Genomic DNA, 23,751 nt, shown 5'->3' with positions numbered 1-23,751 from the left:
AAAGAAAGAATAAAAAGATTAAGAGAGGATGATGAATATAAAGGGAGATGAATTTGAAAACTAGAGAACGTGTACACAAATTAAGATCAGAAGAATTATATCAAACCAAAGAGCTATTAAATGATTGGCAACAAAAACAAATCAACAAAATTACGATCAACTTCAACTTAGGGAGAATATTATCTGACAATACCAGAGGAGTAATGAAGTAAAAGATATGAATTTTTTGCATTAAAGATTTAACATGTATGCCTTGGTGTATATGTTGTTCTTGTGAGGGACTATTTTTTTATTATAGTTTTTTAACTACAGTCCCTCTGTAGTTAACATTAATGTAGATAAAATTAAACAGAAATAAACTAAAAACTCCAAAAATAATACGATTCTAAATTATAATTTTCAATTAATATTAAATAATCAGATGTTTCACCAAATCTATTATTACATATACACATATGTAATAATGCCTATTAAATTACACATACACATTTTTAAAAGAACATATAATTTTATTTCACTAATAACTTCTGATATTTTTTCTTTTTTAATTGTTATTATTGAATTATTATTTATTATATTTTTTTTTTTCAATCACAGGTTAATGATTATTAATAAATCAATATATTTAAATTAAAAAAAAAAAAAGTTAAAAAAAGGAGATAGAGTCTGATTCGAATTGATGTGCCTACCTTGTAAAATCCAAATATTTCATTAATTAAAATTTTATTTGACTATAACTCTGAAACCAATGAAAATAAATACCACTTATGATACACCTTGAAAAGCTCTCAATGAGGCCTTATGTCGCAGTTAAGAAAAAGTCAAAAATCCAATTGCTTTTTGGATTTTGGTCCATTTGATTGCAATCAAAAGAGGAGGTGCACAACTAGATATTACAATTCTAAATCCAAAATTTCAATATCCTACAGTAACTATTTTTTAGTTATGTGAAATGCATACACACGTTTGTTTAAACGTCACACTGAAACTAGTCAAAATGGGTTCAGGGATGGTTAAAATGGATATTTCTATTGAAATCTGAAAACCAAAATTTTTTGCAATCACAATAATTCATACAAGAAAGTAAAAAAAGAATTAATAAAACCCAATGTTAATAAAACACCTGATTCTGTGGTTTCATAAAAAAAAAATGAAATAACAAACATAAACAAATTGTTTTTAGATAAGTTTAAAGGAAATTTTTCATGAAAAATCACTTACCAAAGTAAGGTTACAGTGTTTCAAAATAAATAGTACACTTTTTTAAACTACAAGTATGGTACGCACCACATTATAGCTTTCAGAAGTACATGGAAGAGTTCAAAATAGGAAAGTATATTATGTTGTTATTCTAAGAAGATAAATTTTTAAAATTAATCCAAACAGATGCCAAAAAATTTATCTTCAGCTTTTTTTATTTCACATTTCACATTCCCATGAATCAAAATAAAAATGTGGTAAAATGAATTTTGATATGATTATCATCCTTTCCAGTTAATCGGTTTACTACACTATAATAGCTGGAAAGGTAAAAATGAGTATCTTCTAATTTTGTTTTAATGGACAATATATCAAAACAATAAAATTATAATAAGCTCATTACCAGTGGAATATGACTATCCTCAAGATCTTTGGCTGTTGTTAAGATAGTTACAACATCAGGCCACATAACTTCTTTTTTCTCATGAATGTAAGTGTTTTTATGTTCTTTAACACAATCTATAAACTCACTGATTTCTCCATTTTTTAATGTAAATTCTACAAACTTCTTGAATATTCCACACCACTTAATAGTATCACTAAAAAAAAAAAAAATACAATCAATAAACCAGCTCCAAAATAAAACAAATTCACTTAAGAGGCAGGAAATTTTTTTTATAGAATCAGTGAAATCGTAAGTGATTTAACTTTTAGATCAAAACATTCTTTCAAGAAAAAAAGTTCAAAGATAGTTATTTAACTATTAACTAATATCCTAAAATAAAAGTATTTTTTTCTGTTCAGATGAGTAAATGAAGTTTCAGAAGTTCTGAACCTTAAGCTGTAAATTGAAATGCTATATTGCAAATCTATTTTGAAAATTTGTCTGTTTATCAGGTGCCCATAAACAAACAGTTGTAATCTGAAATGAAAAATAAGTCATTCTAAAAACACAGCATAATCATTAATAAGAGTAAAGCATTGTATGGCAGAGTTACTTAGATATTAATAGGTTTATCTGTTATCGCCACTGCAAATTAACTAATTTCAAAGTCGAGAGTTCTAAGGTTCATATCCCACTTAAAACAGTTTTTATACAGATCTGAATACTAGATCATGGATACCAGTGTTCCTTGTTGGTTGGGTTTCAATTAACCACAGTTCTCAGGAGTGACCTGAGACTGTACATGACTACATCATTCATACATATCATCCTCATTCATCCTCTGAAGTAATACCTTACTGTGGTTGTTAACAAACTTACAAGAGTGAATTTAAGTCAATACAATTTTGTATTAACACGATTATAGATTTTTATTCTGTATACAATTGTTTTAACACTTATCATTACTGAGTAACGAATTTTATAATTTTTTCTAACAGAAAGAAAATCAAACTTTTTCAGATATTTTATTTACTTAATAAACAATTATCAAAATTTATCCCAACAAAGTAATGTTCAACCTTAACACAGCTTCCCTAGCATTTTTCACTGTTTGTAAATGATAATTTCAATAGGAAATTACATTGAATAGTAAATTTCTTTTATCGGGTCCTGTAACAAATTTCTTCTATCTTGTGGAAACAATATCCATTCAGCGCACAGCTGTCACCTTAGCAAACAGAAAAAGATCTGCAAGTGTGAAACTAGGAAAATACTAGGATTGGAGTATAATATTTGTATTGTGCACAAACTCAACAAGGCTAAAACTGTCAAATAAGGAGCAGCAGACGCACAAGTATACTGATATGGTAGAACATCTATGTTTTGTTTACACACTCTCTATTTTCTGATCTCTATTTTCAGATCTCTATTTTCTCACTGCTTCCCTCAAATACTGCATTACTTCCAAATCAAATAATTTATTGTTGTTAAGTTGATGTGAGACATGCACAAAATTATTACTAATAATGAATGGCACCATTCCAATGAAAAAAAGCAATTAATATCATCTTCGCATTATAATGACTTGGACATATTTGAAATATTGATACTGTATAATAGTATAATATGGTGTTATTATAATATAAATATTTTTATTCATTTCCTTCGGAATTTTTGTCTTGAAAATTTTTTTAAAATTCAAATGAAGCAAGCCAAAAATGAAGTTTTGGAAGGAACAGTTTGTAAACAAATTACTTAAAAATGAGTGAAAAACATGAAAAAAATAATAAATGCGTCTTGTTAAGAACTCATGGTCACTGAATTCATTTGATAACTCAAGTAAAATGGTTTCAAATTACATTGTATCAGGAATTCCCACCTCAAAATGATTGAAAGAACATCTCTTGCCATCTCTTGGAATTTATATGTAACTACATGAAGATAAATAGCCAGTCACATTCAGGGAATCATATATGGATGTCTGCCAACCAGTATAAAGTACAGGTAGCCCATACATGTGTTTCCATTTACGCTAAGGATTAATATTCTTAATCTCAAGATACTGCAAGCAAAAAACATAACCTAATTTAAATGCTTACGCTCTGAAAATGAAGCAATTTAGAATGATAGAATGATGTGGAAAACAGATTAATATTTCTAAGTGATCCCATTACACAGTGCCACTAGAGGGACAGTGAGTACTGATATACTGGAGCAATATTTCTAAATCTGATATGATGGGGAATATAAGATTGATGAAGTTTATGTAAAATTGTGCTCTTTTGCTTGTAAGAAATTTAGTGGTAAAATTTTGAAGAGTTAATGTGAGGTAGTGTCAAACTGTACAAAGAAAAATTCTGAACAGGAATATGTTAACAGTATGGTTGTATTAAAGGTGATTTTATTTTGACAATTTTCTTTTTCATTTGTTTTAAAAAACTGGTTAGTTAAATAAATAATATTTTGAACAATGAACTATTGATGACTATCTGCTTATAATAACTCTGTAATGTATAATTACCTTAAAATTGTTTATTTGTGAATCGAGTAAGAAAAATAAAAATTCTTAAGATTGAATAAAAAAGCTTTAAGATTAAAAAAAAAATCTAATAATAAAATATTTACAAAAGTTATTGAAGAGAATATCAGGATATCAGGGATCAATAATTTTAGCATCTGATATTTCTGATTATTTTTTTTTTTAGTTGTGTGTTGTGTGTGTGTGCTATATGTGAAAAAATGAGGGAGATTGAATATGTGATCATTTTGTGGAGAGGTTTTGAAAGATATTAGGAAGTATGGCTTAGGGCTACAGTCCTTAAGGAGGAAAGGATTATAAGCTATTTAAATGGAGAAAAATTGGTTCAGTTTCATAAGTTATGTGAGGACTACACTAAATTTAGATCTTTAACGGCAGAATTTAATTATTTTTAATGTAGTGTTACTGATTACACCAAGTTGCTAATTTATTTATGAATCTTTTGCAGTTTTTACTGAGTATTACTTCATCGATGTACTGTTTGTGGATATATATATCCATTTTATATGTACATTATACGAGGCTAAATCAAAAAGTAAAGGGAAATTTTGAATTCCCTCTCAATCACACATATGGCAGCAATGATTGTTCTGCCGTAACTCATAACCTCTATTACCTGTTCATTGAAAGTATTGTTTCACTGTTAGCCATTTGTGATTGTTTAAAATGTACACTCCTACGTCTGACTGCACCAAGGAAGAAATGCTGTGATACATTTCCTCAGTTCAGCAGGGATGAAACCAGCAGAGATTATTTGTCAAATGCAACAGCAATATGCAGAGAGATAGATGTTTGAATGGAAGCAAGATCTACAAATGGATTGATCGCTTTAAAAATGGTAGGATTTCTCTCTGTAATGTACAGCAGCAATATAGGCTTTCCACTTCAAAGACTAACGACAATATTGAAGCAGTTAAACAAATGATTTTCAGTAATCCACAAATTACAGTTGATGACATTGCAAGTGAATTGAATACGCCAAGCTCAGCATTTTCAATCACCCATGATTCTTTAAACTTTTGAAAAGCCTGTGCTTGCTGGGTTCCACACAATTGGACAGCGTCCAGAAAGAGAATCATTTGAAAATTTTCCAGAAGCATTTGAAATGTAATGAAGATGAAGGAAACTGATTTCTTAAGTGAATTATAACCGTTGATGAGACATGGGTCCATCACTTTGAACCCAAGAGTAAGCAACAAAGTTGGACAAAGTATGGAAACATCCTTCATCTCTCACAGCAAAAAAATTCAAAACGCAGATATCTGCAGGAAAGTTGATGGTATTTTGGGGTACGGAAGGTTCATTTTTGGTTTAATTCACATCTATAGGTCAATCAGTAAATGGTGACAATTACTGTGAGCTACTGCATTTACTGAAGAAAAAATCAAATCCAAAAGATGTGGTAAACTTTCTAAAAGCATGATTTTGCTTCAGGATAATACTCAACCCCATAAGGCCAAAAAAAACTGCCCTTTGCCTTCAAGATCTCGGTTTTGAGCTGCTGGACCATCCTCCATTCAGTTTGGACCTGGCTCCAAGTGATTTTCATTTTTTTGGCCCACTAAAAGAAGAGTTGCGAGGGAGTCATTATTGATCTGATGAAGAGACCATAGAAGCGGTGAAAAATTTTCTGCACACCAGACCAAAAACTTTCTTCCAGGAAGGAATTCATAAGCTTGTTAAAAGATGGACAAGTGCACAGAAGTAGGAGGGGGGATTATGGTGACAAATAATGCATGTATCATTTATATAATTTATATTGACTTTTTGAACTTAAATTTACTTTTTGACTTGCCCTCGTATTACATATGTGTATATAGGCTATGAGTAAAAATTTTGTAAGCCTATATGTGTGAGTATGTATACATGTACACATATGTATGAATGTGTTTATGTATGAATCTTGGGTGTGAAAAGGTAACAGTATTACCAGCATCTACTTAAGATTGTACAATTAAGGTTGCTAAAAGAGGTGAGAAGATAAATATATTATCTAAAACATAAAGAGAAAATCTGTTAATAATATTAAACTTTTACTATAACATTGAATCATTTTGTTGATCTTATATACCTTATTATTTTTCTTAAAATAAATGAAGTAGTAATAAGATGGCCAATGGGTTATGCTAAAACTGAAATACTGTACAACTTAATTTGATTATTTATTATTTGTTATTTCTGGACACGATTAGTTAAATATGGGAGATTGACCTCACATCATTATGAATTACTGAAATATGTTATCATTTAATTTAATAGATATTTTATTTTATTTATTTGTTAATTAAATTTATATTATTATTATTATTATTACTTGAAAAGTTTGGTTTCTTTTTGGATAAACCTTATAATGTAACAACTCCTCAGTACTGTACTTTTTGATTTGTAATAAATTAACAAACAATTTGAATTACTAAATAAAGAATGAAACCAGAAGAGATTTGAAGCAAATCAACTAGAATACCTCTTTTAACATAAACTAATTTTTTTCATATTTTATCATTCTTTTTATATTTTATCTTATGTAATAATGCAGGCCAAGTGTAATGTTAAATAATATTGTAAGTATTATAAGGTTTATATTAAAATTAACATTAACCATTTCAATTAAGTTATTACTTGATAAATATATTATATATATTGTCGCCGAATGGCTTCAACAGCACGTGGCACTTTATAACCTTGTAGTAGTCCTGAGATGGGCTGTTGTTGTCGATTGGCTTCGACGGTTCGTTGTAATTAATAACTTTACGGCAACGGTGAGGAGGTCTGTTGTCATCGAATGGCTTCAACAGCTCATAGTTTATAACCTTGTGGTAGCCCTGAAAAGGGACGTTTTTTGCATTAGCTCTGAGAAGAGCTGTTGGGTTCGGAAGCTGGTCTCTGACAAAGTCGGGGAGTTGCGGCTCATCCATTGAAATCAGACCGGGCTTCCCCTCAGCAGCAGTTGGGTCCCCACTACAGCATAACAGTGGTGGCCTCCCAAGCCCAGCAGTGTCAGATCAGCATCAGTCATCTTTTGCTGGTGTGGTGAGGCGGTTCTCCCCAAGCGATCACATGCTGGGCCAGCTCCTGCTGCTGAGTCCGCCGGCCAGGGCGATTGAAGCCCAGCGAACTGGAGCAAGAAGGTAGCATCTGCATCCAGTGGCTCCCTCAGCAGGCCAGCTAGGTCTGCTGCTGGTGAGGATGTTGGCATCTGCCGGGAGGTCCCACGTTGAGGTGGCCAGGGAACTTCTTCTGACTTCTTCCATCTTCTCTTTCTTCCTCTTGGTCTTCTCCAGGTGATGGTCAACGATGAATTAAAAATTCACTCTCGTGCATGCTCTTTTATTGGAGCCTGAGAGTAGTGGGGCCTCAGCACTGCAATGGTGGAAGAACTGCACAGCAGGAGTGACACTTGTACCAGCACGTATGTATACTGTGCTCCCACTCACATCTTAGCTGCTACCAATGTCATCTGCCGATATTAAATTAGGCATACATGTGGTAACAATATAAATTACATGTAATAAATATAATACATACATCAAAACAATCTCCAATTAAATTTTTATATAGCATTTACGTAGCTAGATACAGTCTAACAAATTATTTTAACTTTTCGGAAACAGTTATAAAAAGCACTGTTAATGAAATTAACATTTGTACAGGAATTTACTCAAATGAATGGCTGTTTAGCATTACAATGCTTAAAAAATAGAAACATAAGTTATTGTTTTATCAGAGACAGTAATAGTAAATAATGAGTAAACATAACATGTAATCTTAAATCTGTATAATTTATAATATTACAAGTAATGTACTAAAGATGTTTAGACATATAATTTGAGGACATCCAGGCCTTCATGTTTATTTATTTATTTAGATTTAAGAGTACCTTTATAACTTTTTTAGTAAACAAGTTTTTTCTTAAATGAAAATGCTAGAGAGGGGACCATTATATTGATTTTTCATTTCAATCCTGGAATGTTTATATCTTCCCATTTTAGATTGAAAATCAAATAAAAATAAATCTGAATCATCTTAACTTAAATATGATTCTATAAATTTATTTACATTATTTTTAATAACCCAAAGAGTTAACTAGTTTAGTCCTGTAATTAACTTGTTTTTTTGTTTTCTAGCCGTTTTCATATAACATTTCACAATGGAAAGTCTCTTTTAAAGTGAACTTTTTTTTATAGAGTTTAATATTTGTAGTTGTTTGTAGAACTTTACAAAGATTTAAAAAAATGTAAACACATGGTAGGTACACATATTAATAACAAAATCAACAAAAATAATATGTGAAAAGTAATTAAAACTTGTAATGAAATTTGAAGACTGGACTAGATTACAAATAAAATGCTTTGTATTTTCAAAATTAGAACAAATAATATTTAAATAACAAAAAACTCTTAAATGACTTTTAAAAGAACAGATAAACAAATTGCATTAGAGATAAAAGCGGTACAATTAAAAATAGAAATATATAATTTATACTTAAAATAATTATGGTTTTGTATAATGCAGTATAGATCAACTGATTTGTTAAAACCACTGTCTGAGCATGTGCTTTGTTACATAATAGCAATATTTTCCTTTGAACTCAAAGTCTTCAGTATGTTCCATGTAGCATTATAGACAATAAAAACATAAGATAATGCATTACTCCATACACAAATTGTTATATATATTCAAATGCTTGTGTAACAACAAAAACGTAATATATCTTTATTTTAAATCATTTACAATAACAGTAGCATTCATTTGAGTAGAATTTTTTTGTAATTATGCTTTGCCAAGACTACGATGTGTTAATCACTGAAAATTCTTGTCTAAATATAATTTAAATACTGTGAAACAATGTTTTGCACTTTTTGCTAGATATATACAGAAAAGAAAGTATGAATTTAAATTCTTATATTCAAAATATATATCTATATAAGGCTCTGAATACAATGTTGTATAGGCTACAATGTTACATACAAGTTTGTATAGGCTAGGAATATGAATAAGAGTCTGATGATACCAAATGAGCAGAATCTTGCTCTGTTATGCTAATTTTCATTCATTAAAAAATACCTATAAAGCAGCTAAATTGGTTGTTCTTGTGAGATTTATTTTACTTTACTGTTATGTTGAAAGAATATGCTCCCTTAAAAGAACTAAATACCCCACCACCCTACACAAAGTAAAAACACAACAGTCAGTTAGACGATACTAGATACCATTAATTAAATCAAAATGATCTCAATAAAGAAGGGTGATTTGAAAAGTTCATGTGAAGTCTAAGAATTTGGTCCACCAGTATGCATCGATGCAAGTTTCACTTGGTAGCATCTTTAGGAAGATCGCACACCATGTTTTGACCTGATCAGTTAATTTCTTTGTTTGCGCCCATTTGAGGACTAAAGAAAAACTTAATCAATATTATGATGAATCTGCACCTTCGATTATAATAGTTAATAAGTGCCCATTCAAAATTTTTGAAGAGGTCATATGAGCACAAGTGATACTGAACATTCTGGGCGCCTTGATGAGGTCACTACTCCAAAAATGACTGATAAAATTCATGATATGGTGTTGGATGGTAGAAGACTGAAAACATAAAACTGCTAATGCTGTGGGCATTTCAAATGAAAGGGTGCAAATATTTTGCATCAACATTTAAACATGAAAAAGCTATCTGTAAGATGGATGTCGTGATTTCTCAGAGCTAACCAAAAATTAAACACGGTAGTAATTTCATGAGGGATTTGCAGCTGTTTCAGCGAAATCTACAGGATATCAATCACTGTAGACAAAACACGGATACACCACTAAACATCTGATACCAAGAAGCAATCCAAACAATGGGTTTCCAGCAGGGAGTCTGCACCAAAGAAGGTGCGCCTTCAACCGGGAGAAGATTTTGGCAACTGTCTTTCGGGATTTGCAAGGGATAATCCTCATCAAATATTTAGAAAAATGTTCAACAATAACTGGTAAACACTATGCATCATTATTGGACTGTTTGATAATCAAGCTGCAAGATAAACTCCACGACTGGCCCACCGAAATGCCCTTTTCACCCGTGACAATTGCACCTACTCACTCCTCTGCTGTTGGGCACAAAATTGATAAGAGTTAGGATTTACTCGTTCTGCATGCCCCTTCTTCTACAGATTTGGCTCCTTTGGAGTAGTATTTGTTCTCAAACACAAAAAAAAAGATTGGCAGGAAGATTTTATTCAAACGAGGAGGTAATTGCTTGAACAAATGCCTGTTTTGCAGAGTTTGAGCAATTCTATTATTTGGAATGGATCAACAAACTGGAGCAACAGTGGATGGAATTTATAAGCTTAAAAGAGACTACACTGAGAAATAAAAAAGGTTTATTGTAAAAAATTACATGGTTTTTATTTTTCTTGGGCTTTTCAAACCACTCTCAAATAACACAATTTGGCTAAGTTAACAAAATAACTGAATTTGGGCTATAATAATCTTATTAAAAAAAAGGATTTGTTAAATTATAAAGCAAATTGAAGTCTGTTCTTTATTTTTACAATAATTATTTTAAGAAAACTTATTTAAATAAGTGTATTGTTTATATTTTACATAAAAGTGCAAATATTCAATTTTTAACCTTTTTGCTACTCCAAAATTATAAATTCTACAATAAATAAAAAAAATATTTAGTAAAAATAAATTAAAATGTTAAATAGATGTTTAATACAAAAATGTTTTATAGATTGAAAGCTTAAAACATAAAACTGCATGGATTTTTAGCGATTAAAAAATTTAAATTATTAAATTAAGAATTAAAAAAATATATTACATTAAAAATTTCAAATATACACTACCTTTCTAAATTTAAAAGCTTTTGATAGACTGTAGGTAAAAAATCATTACATGAATCTTCATTATGTATTTCATAATATGAAGCAAGTCCTTGCCAAGCTAAAATATGATCAGGCATTAATTCAACAGCTTTTCTGAATGCCTTTGGTGCCTGGTCTTTCTGATCAGTTTCTTGCATGGCCGCTCCTAATAACACTAGAGCCATGTAGTTGTTTCTATCAACTTTCAAGACATCCTGTAAAAAAAAAGTACATCTGTGCTATAAATTTTAAAACCCATAATATATTTTTTTCAAGAAACTACATTTCTTCAGAATCATAACCTGAAAAACATAATTGTTTTACTGCATGGAATCACCAGACAACAAGTAGTCCTGAATATAGAATTTCCAATTAGCTATAGAATATAAATATTATACATATGTGTGTGTATATTTTACAATAAACCAGAAAATTCTGGGTGAATTTGACATATCTTAAGTCAGAATTCTGACAACACTGAGTACAATATTTCATAAAAATAAGATAAGCATTAAGGATTCAAAATTAAGAAAGCTAGAAGAACCATGCCTAATTTATAGAATACAAAAAAAAATTAAATAAGATTAATGCAGCTACGATTATGACAATGAAAGAACAATTTCAGTTAGAATCCATGCAAAACTAAGTATACTCAATGACATGTTTAGTTGAGACTGCAGAATAGCATTTTCACTGTGTGGGAGTTTATAACTATTATTCACAATAAAAACATTGTACTCAGTTACTAGCACATTGTTACTAGCACATTACTATCACAGCACCACATTGCATTAACAAAGTATAAAAATATTGATTAAGGAGATTTAAATGTAAAGGAAAAGATCTCCGTATGAATCATAATATTATAATCGGTCATTAATAATTATTATTATTAATGACAATTATAATAACAATTATTAATTGTTATTATAATTGGACCTCAAATTCAGTTCAAAATAGAATTACAGATAATTATTAGAAACTAATAATTATTATGATTATTAGAAACAATAATGATAATTTTGTGAAAGCCCTTACTTCAACATTGTTGACACAATCCCTTTTGTCTTAAGTACCGTGCTACTACCAAATAATACCTTTTCAGGGTATGTAGTTTACTTTTATAATCTACACCTCTACACTATGCATCAGAAGTAGCTTGAACTAAATTTTATACAACATTAATTTAAATTCCATGGAACTACTCTTAATCAATACAAAAACTTTATCCCTTCAGACAAAAATCTTTTGCCCTACATAACATAGCTCCACCAATCTTCTATGCTCTTTTAGATATCACTTCACCAAAGAGTCTAATGCGTTTCCCTTCATAAACATGATCTTGTAATTGTCATTTTCCTCTTGGTTCTCTCTTTTGTCTGGATATCACCAATACCTTACGTTTCATTCCTTTCTTTTTCATATCAAGAATTCACTGAACTTCATTTATATTTTTGAGTTAAGACAATATTGTTATCATACCAAACAACCAGGGTTTTCTTTCATCCTCTTCAACTAGTCTTGCCTTTACATTTTCACAGATTTCATCAATTACCATAATAAATAAACTGGGTATAGTACATAATAAGCTGGATATAGTACAGAATGTTATTTCAAATTTGTTACAATAAACCACTCTGAGAAGCCCTACTTTAATTTACCTTCTTTCAAACATCATTTACAAATCTTCCATAATATTTATTACTCTCCCTTTCTCTTCCTAACATTTATATATGTCACCATCAAATATCAACATGTTATATTATTATGATCGATATTATCATTTTTACAAAACCTTATTTATTAGATGATGACTACTTAACAGCATTAGAAAATTTTGCATTAACAGTCAAAACACCTCCTTGGATAAATATAAATCTTACTTAAAATGTGGAAAACTGATTCTTTGATTCTCAATTTGAAAAACATAAAATTTTTTCCCATAAAATATTTTTATGTATTGATAGGTGACAAATTTTCAACGGATAATCAAATTTATTTTTTTCATAATAAATCATATTATTTTGCTTCACCAATTTTAAACAATTGTTAAGTTTTTAACATTATAAAATATTTATTATGCCTGTATATGTAGGCTGGAGTCTATTGCAAGTGTGGTGAGGTATCCAGAGGTACAGTTTTCCATGTCTCGCACTTCAAGTAGAAAATCATGGAAACTGAGGTTCAAGCTAAAATTAAACTATTTTTTGTTAATTTTAATTTCAAGATTAATTAATTTATTTTCTTAATATTTTACCATTATTTTTGCTACGTAATAAGACAATACAGTTTCGAAATTAATATGTGGGCAAATTGAAATATTAGACTTATGAATTTTGGGTAATCCTGTTAATTTTGGTGTGGACAGCATAAAAGGGTAAAGATGTGAAAGATATTTTTTATTATTAGTTAATTTAATGTTGAATAGTAGTGTTTTATAATTGTTTTTTGCAATTCCTAAATATTTAATTGTTGAGTATTTTATTTCACTGTAAGTACTGTCTAGAACGTATTTGTAAATATATTTAATATAATTATTTTTATACTTGATGAACAGACATGTTCATTTTATCTGCATATGTTATAACATTGACATTTTGTTTATAAAGAGTATATTTTTATGTTTTTATAACTTTGATATGTATGTAATTTTTGGTATATTTGTGAATTTTTTTAATGTATGTAATGAGTTTTATATTTCTGACCTTTTGCATTAATAGTATTTGCAATTTCATTTTTTATTGTTTTTATCTTGTATTTTATGTATATTTATTTCAGTGTCCACTACAACAAATAATAATAATTTTATATCATTATTATTAAAAGAATTATCTATGATACATTTATTAGAATCACAAGCAATTCTTTTTTACGATTCTCTTTTTATTTTTTTGTTACGGCATATTAATATTCTAATTCTTTAATTTTAACTTGAATATTTCATAAATATATTTAAAAACTATACTTCCCATCAAGTTCAAAATTTCTAAGCAGGTTGAGCAAATATCTAAACTAATTGTATTTTTATTTCCTGTTTTATTCTATATACTTGGATTTTCTTGAATGTATTTTTAATTTATATCTATATTTCTAGTTCTCACTTTTAAATATGAGTACTTAAGTATTATATTAAATTGTAAAGATCTTTTATTAAATCTAATTTTCAATATAAATTTTTTCATCTTTATATATAATTTGTAAAAACGAAAAATCAGCTCTGCCTGAACAGGCATCATAATTGTTTTTTTCAAAAATTTTTCCCGTATCAAATAATATAATTTAATTAATTATAAAATCAATTTCTAATAACTTCTAGTAATTTCTAATTTCAAATGCTAACAATGAAGTAAATTTTTTAAAACCGCTACGTCAGTAAGCGTCTCTTACTTTTAATCTACTGTATAATGTGGTTTTTGATTTTATAATTAATTAAATTATATTCAATATGGCAGAAAAAATAAAAGAAATATGTGTATATCCTCAACTAAAAATTTAATATTTCATCTTTGATACTTTCATACTTTCAACAGTTAAATGAGTTTTCAGCAGACAAAAACAGACGGTCATCATTTGGTACTAGTACTTATGATTACACAGTTTGATTTTTAATCATATATTAAAAATCATTATATTAAATTTAATTATATATATATATATATATATAACTATTTTTGTATACAGAACATAATACTTTTGCTTATCAGAACGGGCCTTTTATTATGCTTCAGTTTGGATTTTTAATAATTCGACTCAAGATTTAAAATATTTTCAACTGTTCAATAGAATTAATATTTTGTTTACAGAAAAAATATTACTCTTTCTTAGTGTACTGATTTATTTAATTAATTTATCATCTTTGCCAAGTCGGATCACTATTTGGTAAAAATTGTCATTTTTAAGTTAATATAAGATATTAATTCCCTTTATTTATAATTCTATACTTCACAATGATTGTACGATCAAGAGTTCTACAAAATTTCTGTTAATCCTTCCAATCAAACAGTTGCTTTATTACTGGAATACCAAACCTAATTATGCTTGATCTATAAAATTTATTAAGTACTGATATGAATAAAAAATAAATTGATTTATGTTATAAACTGAATAAGGTGAATTAAATTATGCTAATGTTCTGCGTATTTGTCATGCGTATTTCCGGTAACATCACCAAATCCTAATTAAATTTCAATTTTTTAATCTATCTACAAAAATCAGATTGTAATAATATTTTTTACCTATTCCTCTAGTACACATTTTTACTCTCTGGAGCCTTGAGTATGCTAGCTAAACTGTGTCTAGTGTACCACCGCTATGTCCAGCAGCTTTGATCTTTTCCACATAAATCTTTGTCATAACCGGCTGCTATCCATTTTCTTAATGGATTCCTTAATTTCTACAATTATTTTCTAAATGTCATATCTTTGACTTCTCATTTCATTCGTTGATTTTCTCTTTTCTGTCACACCACAATCCATATTTAGTATTTTTCAAAATATCTTCTCTGCCTATCTCTGATTCCTTCAGCTTCATGGGCGTTTCCACTTAATGGTTTATTAAAATTTAATCTGTCCAAACCCAATCCCACAGTATCCTTAAGTTATTTCCTTCATCCCATCACATCTACATCTGACTTCTCAGTAAATTTCTCCCGATACTTTTTTCTCAAAGCTATCCTCTTGCAATTCTTCTTTACATTCTGGTACATTCTTTCTTTGTCTGCACTTTCTTCTCCTTTACTATTTCTCTTAACCTCTCAACATGTTGTCATCACCTTCTCCCTTTTTGGCACTACCTTCTAACTACAGAACCCATTTCACAAAAATCAGTCGGCAGCATTCCTTTCCAACTTCTGATCCATATCTATCAAAAAATCACCATTCCTGCCGTTTCTAACCTCCCTACGTAACTTACCTTCTTTTCCTTCATTTCTCTTTTTGCTGCAGTCAAAAATTACTCAGGATTTCTCCATATGTTCTGTCTGGGAAGAGTACATTTGAAGTGCCAAATTTTTTTACACAGTTCCAACTCAGAAGACAAACATATGGTTTTTTGTAACTTACTGATTGCATATATACTGTACTTCAACATATTTTTACTTCCCTAATAAATACTACTATGAAACCATTTTTCCTCCTCCCCTGTGTATATCACTATACACTATAGTATACACTATATCACTGTGTATACACTATATCACTGTGTATACACTATATCACTGTGTATACACTATAGTATAAATGATACCTATTTCTCAGCCCTTTTATTTTTTACATTTTCAGTTTGTTTCAGTGTCCTAAAAAACCTTCATCATTCAATCTGCCTTCTCAACCCAACCATTGACACCAAATTCAGTAAAGTCCAAGTTTTGTATTTCCTTCCTAACTTTCCCTCCTCTCCTTGTCACACTTTCTCTCCCACCATCTCTCTCTCTCTCTCTCTCACATTCCTCTGGTTATCTACTTGTTACAGTACCCCTGGTTATTCAGGTATGATACATCACTTGCAAAAGATATCCTAGAGTCAATCCATTTGAAGTGACCTAAGGGGTGGTTGCTTGACCAATTCAAAAAAAATTTTAACTTACCCACTTGTTTCCTACACGTATCAGGACCTTAAAAATATTTTTTTTTTAATTTGATATTTATGAAGTTTACCTGTGGCAGCCATTTTTGTTATGGTCAGCACACCTACTTTTGTGATTGTAAGGGTTTACGAAAAAAATTATACTAAAAAACGATTGGTCCTGGAAGGATGAAACAAAAAGCAATTTATCTATATTTTCTCAAGATAATAGATTAGTTGAATGGTTTATTTACTTATCTCTCTATGAGAAAATTACCAATAAAGTTGAACATGAAAAACTGTGAAATTTCACTTCTGGTAATTTTTTTCAAGAACCAGGGATGGCATAGACGGTTTGAATTATTTTTTATACGTAGGTATATGTTAGTAGTTTTACCATAAATAATATTAATGGTGATATACTTACCCCTAAATTTTTATAAATTTTTTGAAAATAATTTTTTTTTTTAAATTCAAATTTTGGCTTCAAATAACTCTGATGGGGCTAGTGATAAAAATGTCAAATTTGCACAATTTGCAGTATTTTTGTAGATGTTTATGGCATCTAAAAAGGTTTCTTGTGTATTGTACTAATAAAAAAGTTATCTCTCAAAAATCATGAAAAACCTGTAAAAAGTGATACCATTTTAACTCACTAAATAAGTGCTCCAAGGGGTTTCTTGTGTTCTTCGCACCTTAATATTTTTATACTTAATACTAAAATAGGCTTGCTTGAACCATTCAACTGCAGTGTTCATGTTATAACAGGCGCTTGAAGTCATTTCCAGTAGTCAGGAAAATTCATGTTGCAACATGCTCATTTATCTTGTCGCATCATTTAGCTTTGCAGTAACAGACTGGTCAGGGGTATTCCATTTTAATTCAACAAATGATCAGTGCATCACTATTTTTGATTTTGATGATATTTAGTATATGATAACTACCCACCTTGTAGTGGCCAAAAAATATTTTTTTTATATTTAAAAATGTTTTTTCTTGAGTAACATACTATTTTCTAACTTCCCAACAAGTAAAAACAGTCATTTTTTCTATGAGCTGTAACATTCTTATTTTACATCGTACAGCGGGTCAAAAAGGGCTTTTTGGAAAGAGTAAAGATGGAACTTCATAAATTCATTTTGTTACATAACCAAATCTTATAATGTTTATTGAAGTTATGTTTAGAAATTGTTGTTTTTTTCAAATTTTGGACCCAAAATAAATAATGAATTGCTTAGGGTAACAGGCCTGTTTTTTTACCTTTTAACTCTTAGGTACTAGTAAAAAAAAAAAATTGGATTGTTACAGTGTCCTTCATTAAAAAAAAAAAATGGCCGTCAAATCATATGATTTTGAAAAAATCTCATTTTGGGGCCCAAAACACATGTGGAACAGGTGGCAAAAATCTGATATATTTACAATGTACATTAAAATGTATACATTGTACTTTAAAACCCTATAACATTTATTTTGTTACTCAAAATGGTTGACAAGTAATGAAGCGAACAAAAGCGCTAAAAACACGATTCCTTCTAACCATAAACAATGCATCCAAAAATACTGATGTAATGTATTTTTCAGATTATAAAAATTACAACTAAACTCATTAGAATGAATAAAAGGTCTAAATGATAAACAATTCAAATACATTAACAAGTTGTTCAATTCACTTTTACCTTATTTTACTCCTGCTAAGGGAAGTTATGAATAAATCTTGGACTTTCTGATAACAAACTTAACTAACATAACTTAGTGCTCCTGCCATTTATTTTACTGAGTAGCACTGATAAGTTCTCATTCAACTTTGCTGTAATATTGTGTCCTCTTCCAGTAGTTGATAGAAAAAGCTCTGATGGTGTAAATCATTAAGATATTTTCCAGTTGAAGCCATGTTTGATTATCCCTCAATGATTTCTTGAATGAAATACCAAGACCCTGAGGATGGGAAAAGTGTATTCGATATTCCTCTTCATTTTCTTATATTTTGACTTCAATGACTCTGCCTAACCACCACTTGCCACAGTGTATGCACCAGACATAATTTTTACATTCTGGCTTTGGTAAACCTATAAAGCAATCAGAAACACTAATGTTCTTGTGTACTGATACTATCGTAAATGTTTCTGATTCAGAGGTCGCCCGGACTTTCAGAATAGATTTCTGACTTGTTGGAATATAACTGTGAAAGGTTCTTGTTTCTGGGACTGTTGTGATTACCTGATAACAAGAACTGAGGTATTCTTCAATCTCTTTAACATCTTTATTAGAGCAGAAAATAAATGTTATATTTTTAATATTATTTTTGCAATAATTGTACATATCAGAAGATGTAACAATTTGATTGTTGACTGTTCTTTGAAGGCTTGCTTTAGTCACAGTCCTTTTTACACGTCCTTTTCCATGGTATGAGGCAAAAAACTGCCATTCAGCTGTGATTTCAAAATTTTCTTGATGGTAGCAAAAAGTTATGAAATGATTTTTGTTTTTATACTGAGATGAGGCGCCATCAGAAAAAAAAACAGTTTAACTTGTGGTAAGTGTTTTTACTTTATTTACAACTTGCTTTTAGAAGCAGAACATGATGTAGTGGTACTGTGGTTCAAGTACTCACTAATCACACAATAGCTTTTTGTAATTTTCCTTCTTTTTTAAAATACATGAGAAATGGATTATTGTAACATAAGCACAATACACAAAAAACTTTTTTATTTGCCATAAACCTACAAAATCACCACAAGTTGTGTAAATTTGAGATTTTTATCACCATTTTTTTCTTAGTTATTTGAAGGGGAAATATATTTTTTTTAAATTAGTTTTCAAAAATTCATAAAAATTTAGGGTTAAGTATATCACCATTAGTACTATTTATGGTAAAACTACTAACATACACCTACATATAAAAAAATAATTCAAACTGTGTATGCCATTCCAACCTCTAAAAAAAATTACCAAAAGTGAAATTTCACCATTTTTCATGTTCAACTTTATTGGTAATTTTCTCATAGAAAGAAGGGAGATAGGTAAATAAACCACAGGATCAATGTTTTACCTTAAAAAAATGTGATTAAATTGCTTTTTGTTTCATCCTTCCAGGGCCAACAGTTTTTTAGTTATGATTTTTTCCATAAACCCTTACAATCATAAAAACAGGTGTGCGCACCGTAACAAAAATGGCCGCCACAGGTAAACTGCTTAAATAAAAAATTTAAAAAAAATTTATTTTTACAGTTCTGAAACATGTAGGAAACAAGTGGAAAGTTTCAATTTTTTTTTAATTGGTCAAGCAACCAGCTTATGCTTTTTTGGGACACTTCCAATGGATTAACCACCTAGCTCTAATTCCATCTTTATATTACATTATAGTCTTCATGCACTGGGCGTGCTCTCCAATGATAATTTCAACATCAATGCAAAGAACAAAAAAGTAACTCAAGAACTACAGATTTTTAAGAAATGTTACAACAGATATGGTTAAGGATGTGGGTAAATTAATAAAATTGGGTATAAAATATTTTAATTATAAGTATATAAGTAGCAGGATTATTTGATTGCACATTTTTGAATTTAGCTAATTAATGCGCTGAAATAGTCGATAGCATAACCAGAATGCTAGTAAGCGATACATATTTGATGGCAATGAAATACTTTATAACTTAAAGCATCGATGATTCATTTCGTTTAACAAAATTTCAAAATCAATTACCATAAATCACGTAAATTGAATTTCATTTTAATTGACAATATGGAGGTTTTAAATGGTCATCTGCTATAAACAGTTTGAATTTTTTTGATCCTGCTAAGCATTTTTAGCAAGGAAAGTAATTATTAGATCATAGTATCATTATCCACACTATAACATGTAACTTTACATGGCTCTGTGCTTCTGGTAGGTGTCACTTACATTGGGTAAATTTACCTAATGTAAATGACACCTACAATAGGTTGTTAATAATAAATATATAGTATATGCAAAAAGCCAATTTTTTTATTAAAGATAAAAACTCCTTAGGCAAGTGTCTGAAAAAAGATCATAATGCAATACCATAGCTGTAGGCAGTAAAACTGAAAAGATTACGTTCTTCAGACATTCTAGAGATAACCAATATAGAATCAACATAGAAGCAGATAACCAATTTATTTTCAAATTGAAAGATCTGACTTCTTGTTTGCAGAATAATTATTAGAATATGAAAATGGAATAAAAAATAAAATTACTTCTGTAAGTACTGATAAGAGAGTTCACCAGAGTCTTAAGTCATGAAGGTTGTCTAATTTAAGGAACAAAAATTGCTAGTTATATTAGTTTGTATTAAACATGTATTTAAAGCAGAAAGAAAAATGCACTGGCACCGATTTCAAATTTTAATTAAATTTGGGGTAATAACTTCCTTAAGGATTTCATAGAAGGATATGCATATCATCAAATTCTTGTAGTGGTTGGGAAATGGGAGAAAAGAATTATAAAAAGAGAAAAACAATTCAGAAATATTAAAGCAGTAATATAGTCCATGTAATAGTTTAAAACTGCTACGGTAATTATTTTTGTGAGAACGGCTTTCACGCCATTCACCAAATTGTTTTGCCGACAAAAATGAGGACGTTCATAACCTAACATACTACAGTTTGCGGCATGAGAAAGAGTATAGTTTACCTTGCACAGCTTGACGGCATGTTCAAAATTTTTGTTAAAAGTCGCCTCTTTTGCTTCTTTAAGCAAGGACTTAATTACTTTGGGATCCATAATTTAAAATTAAAATAATCACATAACCATAAGGCAGTACATCACAGAATAAATTTACAACCTCGCCACACGCTACACATTGATGCAACTTAAGTTACAAAACAAATAAAACTGTCTAATTTTAGAAATCGAAAAAGTGGAAAGAAAGAGATTTTAAACATAATTTGTATTATTGAAATTAGTAAATTATTGAAGGAATAATAAAAAAAATATATTGAAAAATATTAAAGCATAGTAAATAAAACGTAGTAAACAAAAAAATCTAAAATAATTGTAAAAAGTATTAAAAATTGTATTAACACAAAAATTTAATATAAATCTTAATGAAATGAAAATAATTACTTAATTAAACGTCTTACTTTTAAACAATAACTTTATTTACAGCATTTGAAACTGTGTCGAGCCGCTTCATGACAGTAGCAGCAATGTAGGCCCGCAATATTCGGATTCGCAACAATTTTATGTCCTATCCATTTCATAAATTATACAACAGTTTTTATGACAATGTAATTGATAAAAAATATTTGTGATTAAAAATTTTTAAACACTTAAAGAATATTAAATAAAATATAATTTTGTAGAATAATCAACAACGAACCTATAGATTCAACCTAAATTTTCTTATAAAATGGAAAAAGGGGTTACACCCCACCAAGAGCTTGTGTATTTTTAAAAAAGAACCTGGTATAAATGTGGGTAAAGTTTCCTCTTACATTTAAATTGTAATGTGCAGGTCAAGAAAATACAGAACAAAGTGAAAATTTTCTTAAAATTTATTATTTTTTTTAAAACATCTAATATCTTATGAAAAAAAAAATATATATTTACTGGAATAGGAAAATATGTGTTAAACCAAATTCCTTTAAAATGGCTACATATATTTTAAAAGGTTAACTTAACAAGAATTAGTTTACATAATAAAAAAAGAAAATTAGTGTATTAAAGAATTTACTATAATACCAATAACTTAATTGTACCTTCAGATAAATAATCATAGTAACTAGAATAAAAAATTATATACATATTTTAAATTAATAAAATAGTTAATACAGAAGGGTAGTAGTATATTATTTTCACATAAAATTGCTAGTGATACAGAGCAATTACTATAAAGCACAACCAGACATTATAATTTATTGTTTGGAAGACATGAAACATATGGAATTAATGTAAAAAAATTGTGAATTGTACACAGCAGTTGCATACAACTTGCATACAAGTTGCATTCACTGCACACAGTTAAGATAGTAACAGATAGGAGTAAGATAGTAGTAAGTAAGCAGTATATCAACAAAAAGTTAAATACACAGCATCACATTATACCTAATGCAAAAAACAGACAATTTATATGTAAAAAAAAAATGAAAGCAGTAAAATCTAGATGTACTGATAAAATCTAAGTTTAATGAATGATGACATTTTGTGGAATTTAAAAGATAATTGTAAACATTTTTAACAAAAATATATGTAGAACACATTACATGAAAATAAAACATATTAGGGAGTGATGGAAAAAATCAACAGAAGAAAATTTTAAATGGCCGATTATCTTAAATGTAGAATAAATCTAAGAGAAAGGAAAAATAGGAAAGGTTAGTGATTATTGATGCAGACCTGTCTTAAGTAAGCATCACTACATGTCCAACTTGCACAGTCACTGTTAGACCCAATATTCATTCCAACATTTGTCATAAAAGTTTTTTTCTGGTTACATTTTTTTAGTATGCCTTCAGGCAAAAGTGTCCAGAATTTTAATCACTATCAGATTTAATATCTGTTAAGAACTTCAAATTTTTGTATGAATTCTATCATAGAGAAAAATACTTTATGTTATTCTGACCATATGTCACAGAGAAAAACAAGAAAGATAGTATTGCATTAGACTGAACTTTGTAGACTTTACACTGACGTATAGGAAGCATACTACTGCAGCTACAAATAGTATAGATGATATTTCTACCATACATTTCAGTTTTAAAACAATTAGGATTCTCTTATCTACTAACAAATGCATTCAAACCAGTATGTAGAATTACATACATTTGTAAACAAAATTTATATATAAATATCATTTGCACATATAAAACTGTTTCCTAATACAATATTATTTCATCATGATATACAATAAATCATCATATCTTGCCTGCATAAACTGCTATTTCAAAATAATATTGTTTGAGTTAGCAGTGTATACAACACAAACTGAAAATAAAGAATATTTTAAATAAACCATTTAAATAATAATTGTTTATATTTTTTCTGTGTATTTACAATTAAATTTTTTATAGCAGTTGTAACATTAAGATACAAACATTTTTAATGACATTTCTAAAAATCGTACATTATTATTTTGATCACATGGTGAGAGTGGAGGGTTGAAAATGAATTTTCTTTACACTTTGAAATATGAGGAGTGCAAAAATATTTTACATTCACTTCAATTGGGGTTTCCTTTTATATTTATAAGCCTATGAATAAAATT

At 29.1% G+C, this 23,751-nt stretch overlaps 1 protein-coding gene across 2 annotated transcripts in view; it reads right to left on the bottom strand.

The window, feature by feature from the left end:
* LOC142322489 (superkiller complex protein 3-like) overlaps positions 1-21,352 on the bottom strand; it is a 39,296-nt gene extending 17,944 nt beyond the window's left edge. For both annotated transcript variants that reach the window (XM_075361628.1, XM_075361627.1), the window contains exons 1-3: positions 21,180-21,352; positions 10,949-11,181; positions 1,604-1,799 (exon numbers count right to left, since the gene is read on the bottom strand). In XM_075361628.1, the coding sequence (XP_075217743.1) occupies positions 1,604-1,799; positions 10,949-11,181; positions 21,180-21,269 (519 nt within the window). In that variant the 5' untranslated portion in view covers positions 21,270-21,352. The remainder of the gene's footprint in view (positions 1-1,603; positions 1,800-10,948; positions 11,182-21,179) is intronic.
* Positions 21,353-23,751: the final 2,399 nt, after the last annotated feature.

Source organism: Lycorma delicatula, chromosome 3 (genome assembly GCF_047948215.1).
Source record: "Lycorma delicatula isolate Av1 chromosome 3, ASM4794821v1, whole genome shotgun sequence".
NCBI classification, from domain to species: Eukaryota; Metazoa; Arthropoda; class Insecta; order Hemiptera; family Fulgoridae; genus Lycorma; species Lycorma delicatula.
Note: the sequence above shows the minus strand (reverse complement) of the source record. Positions and strands in the feature narration are given on the sequence as shown.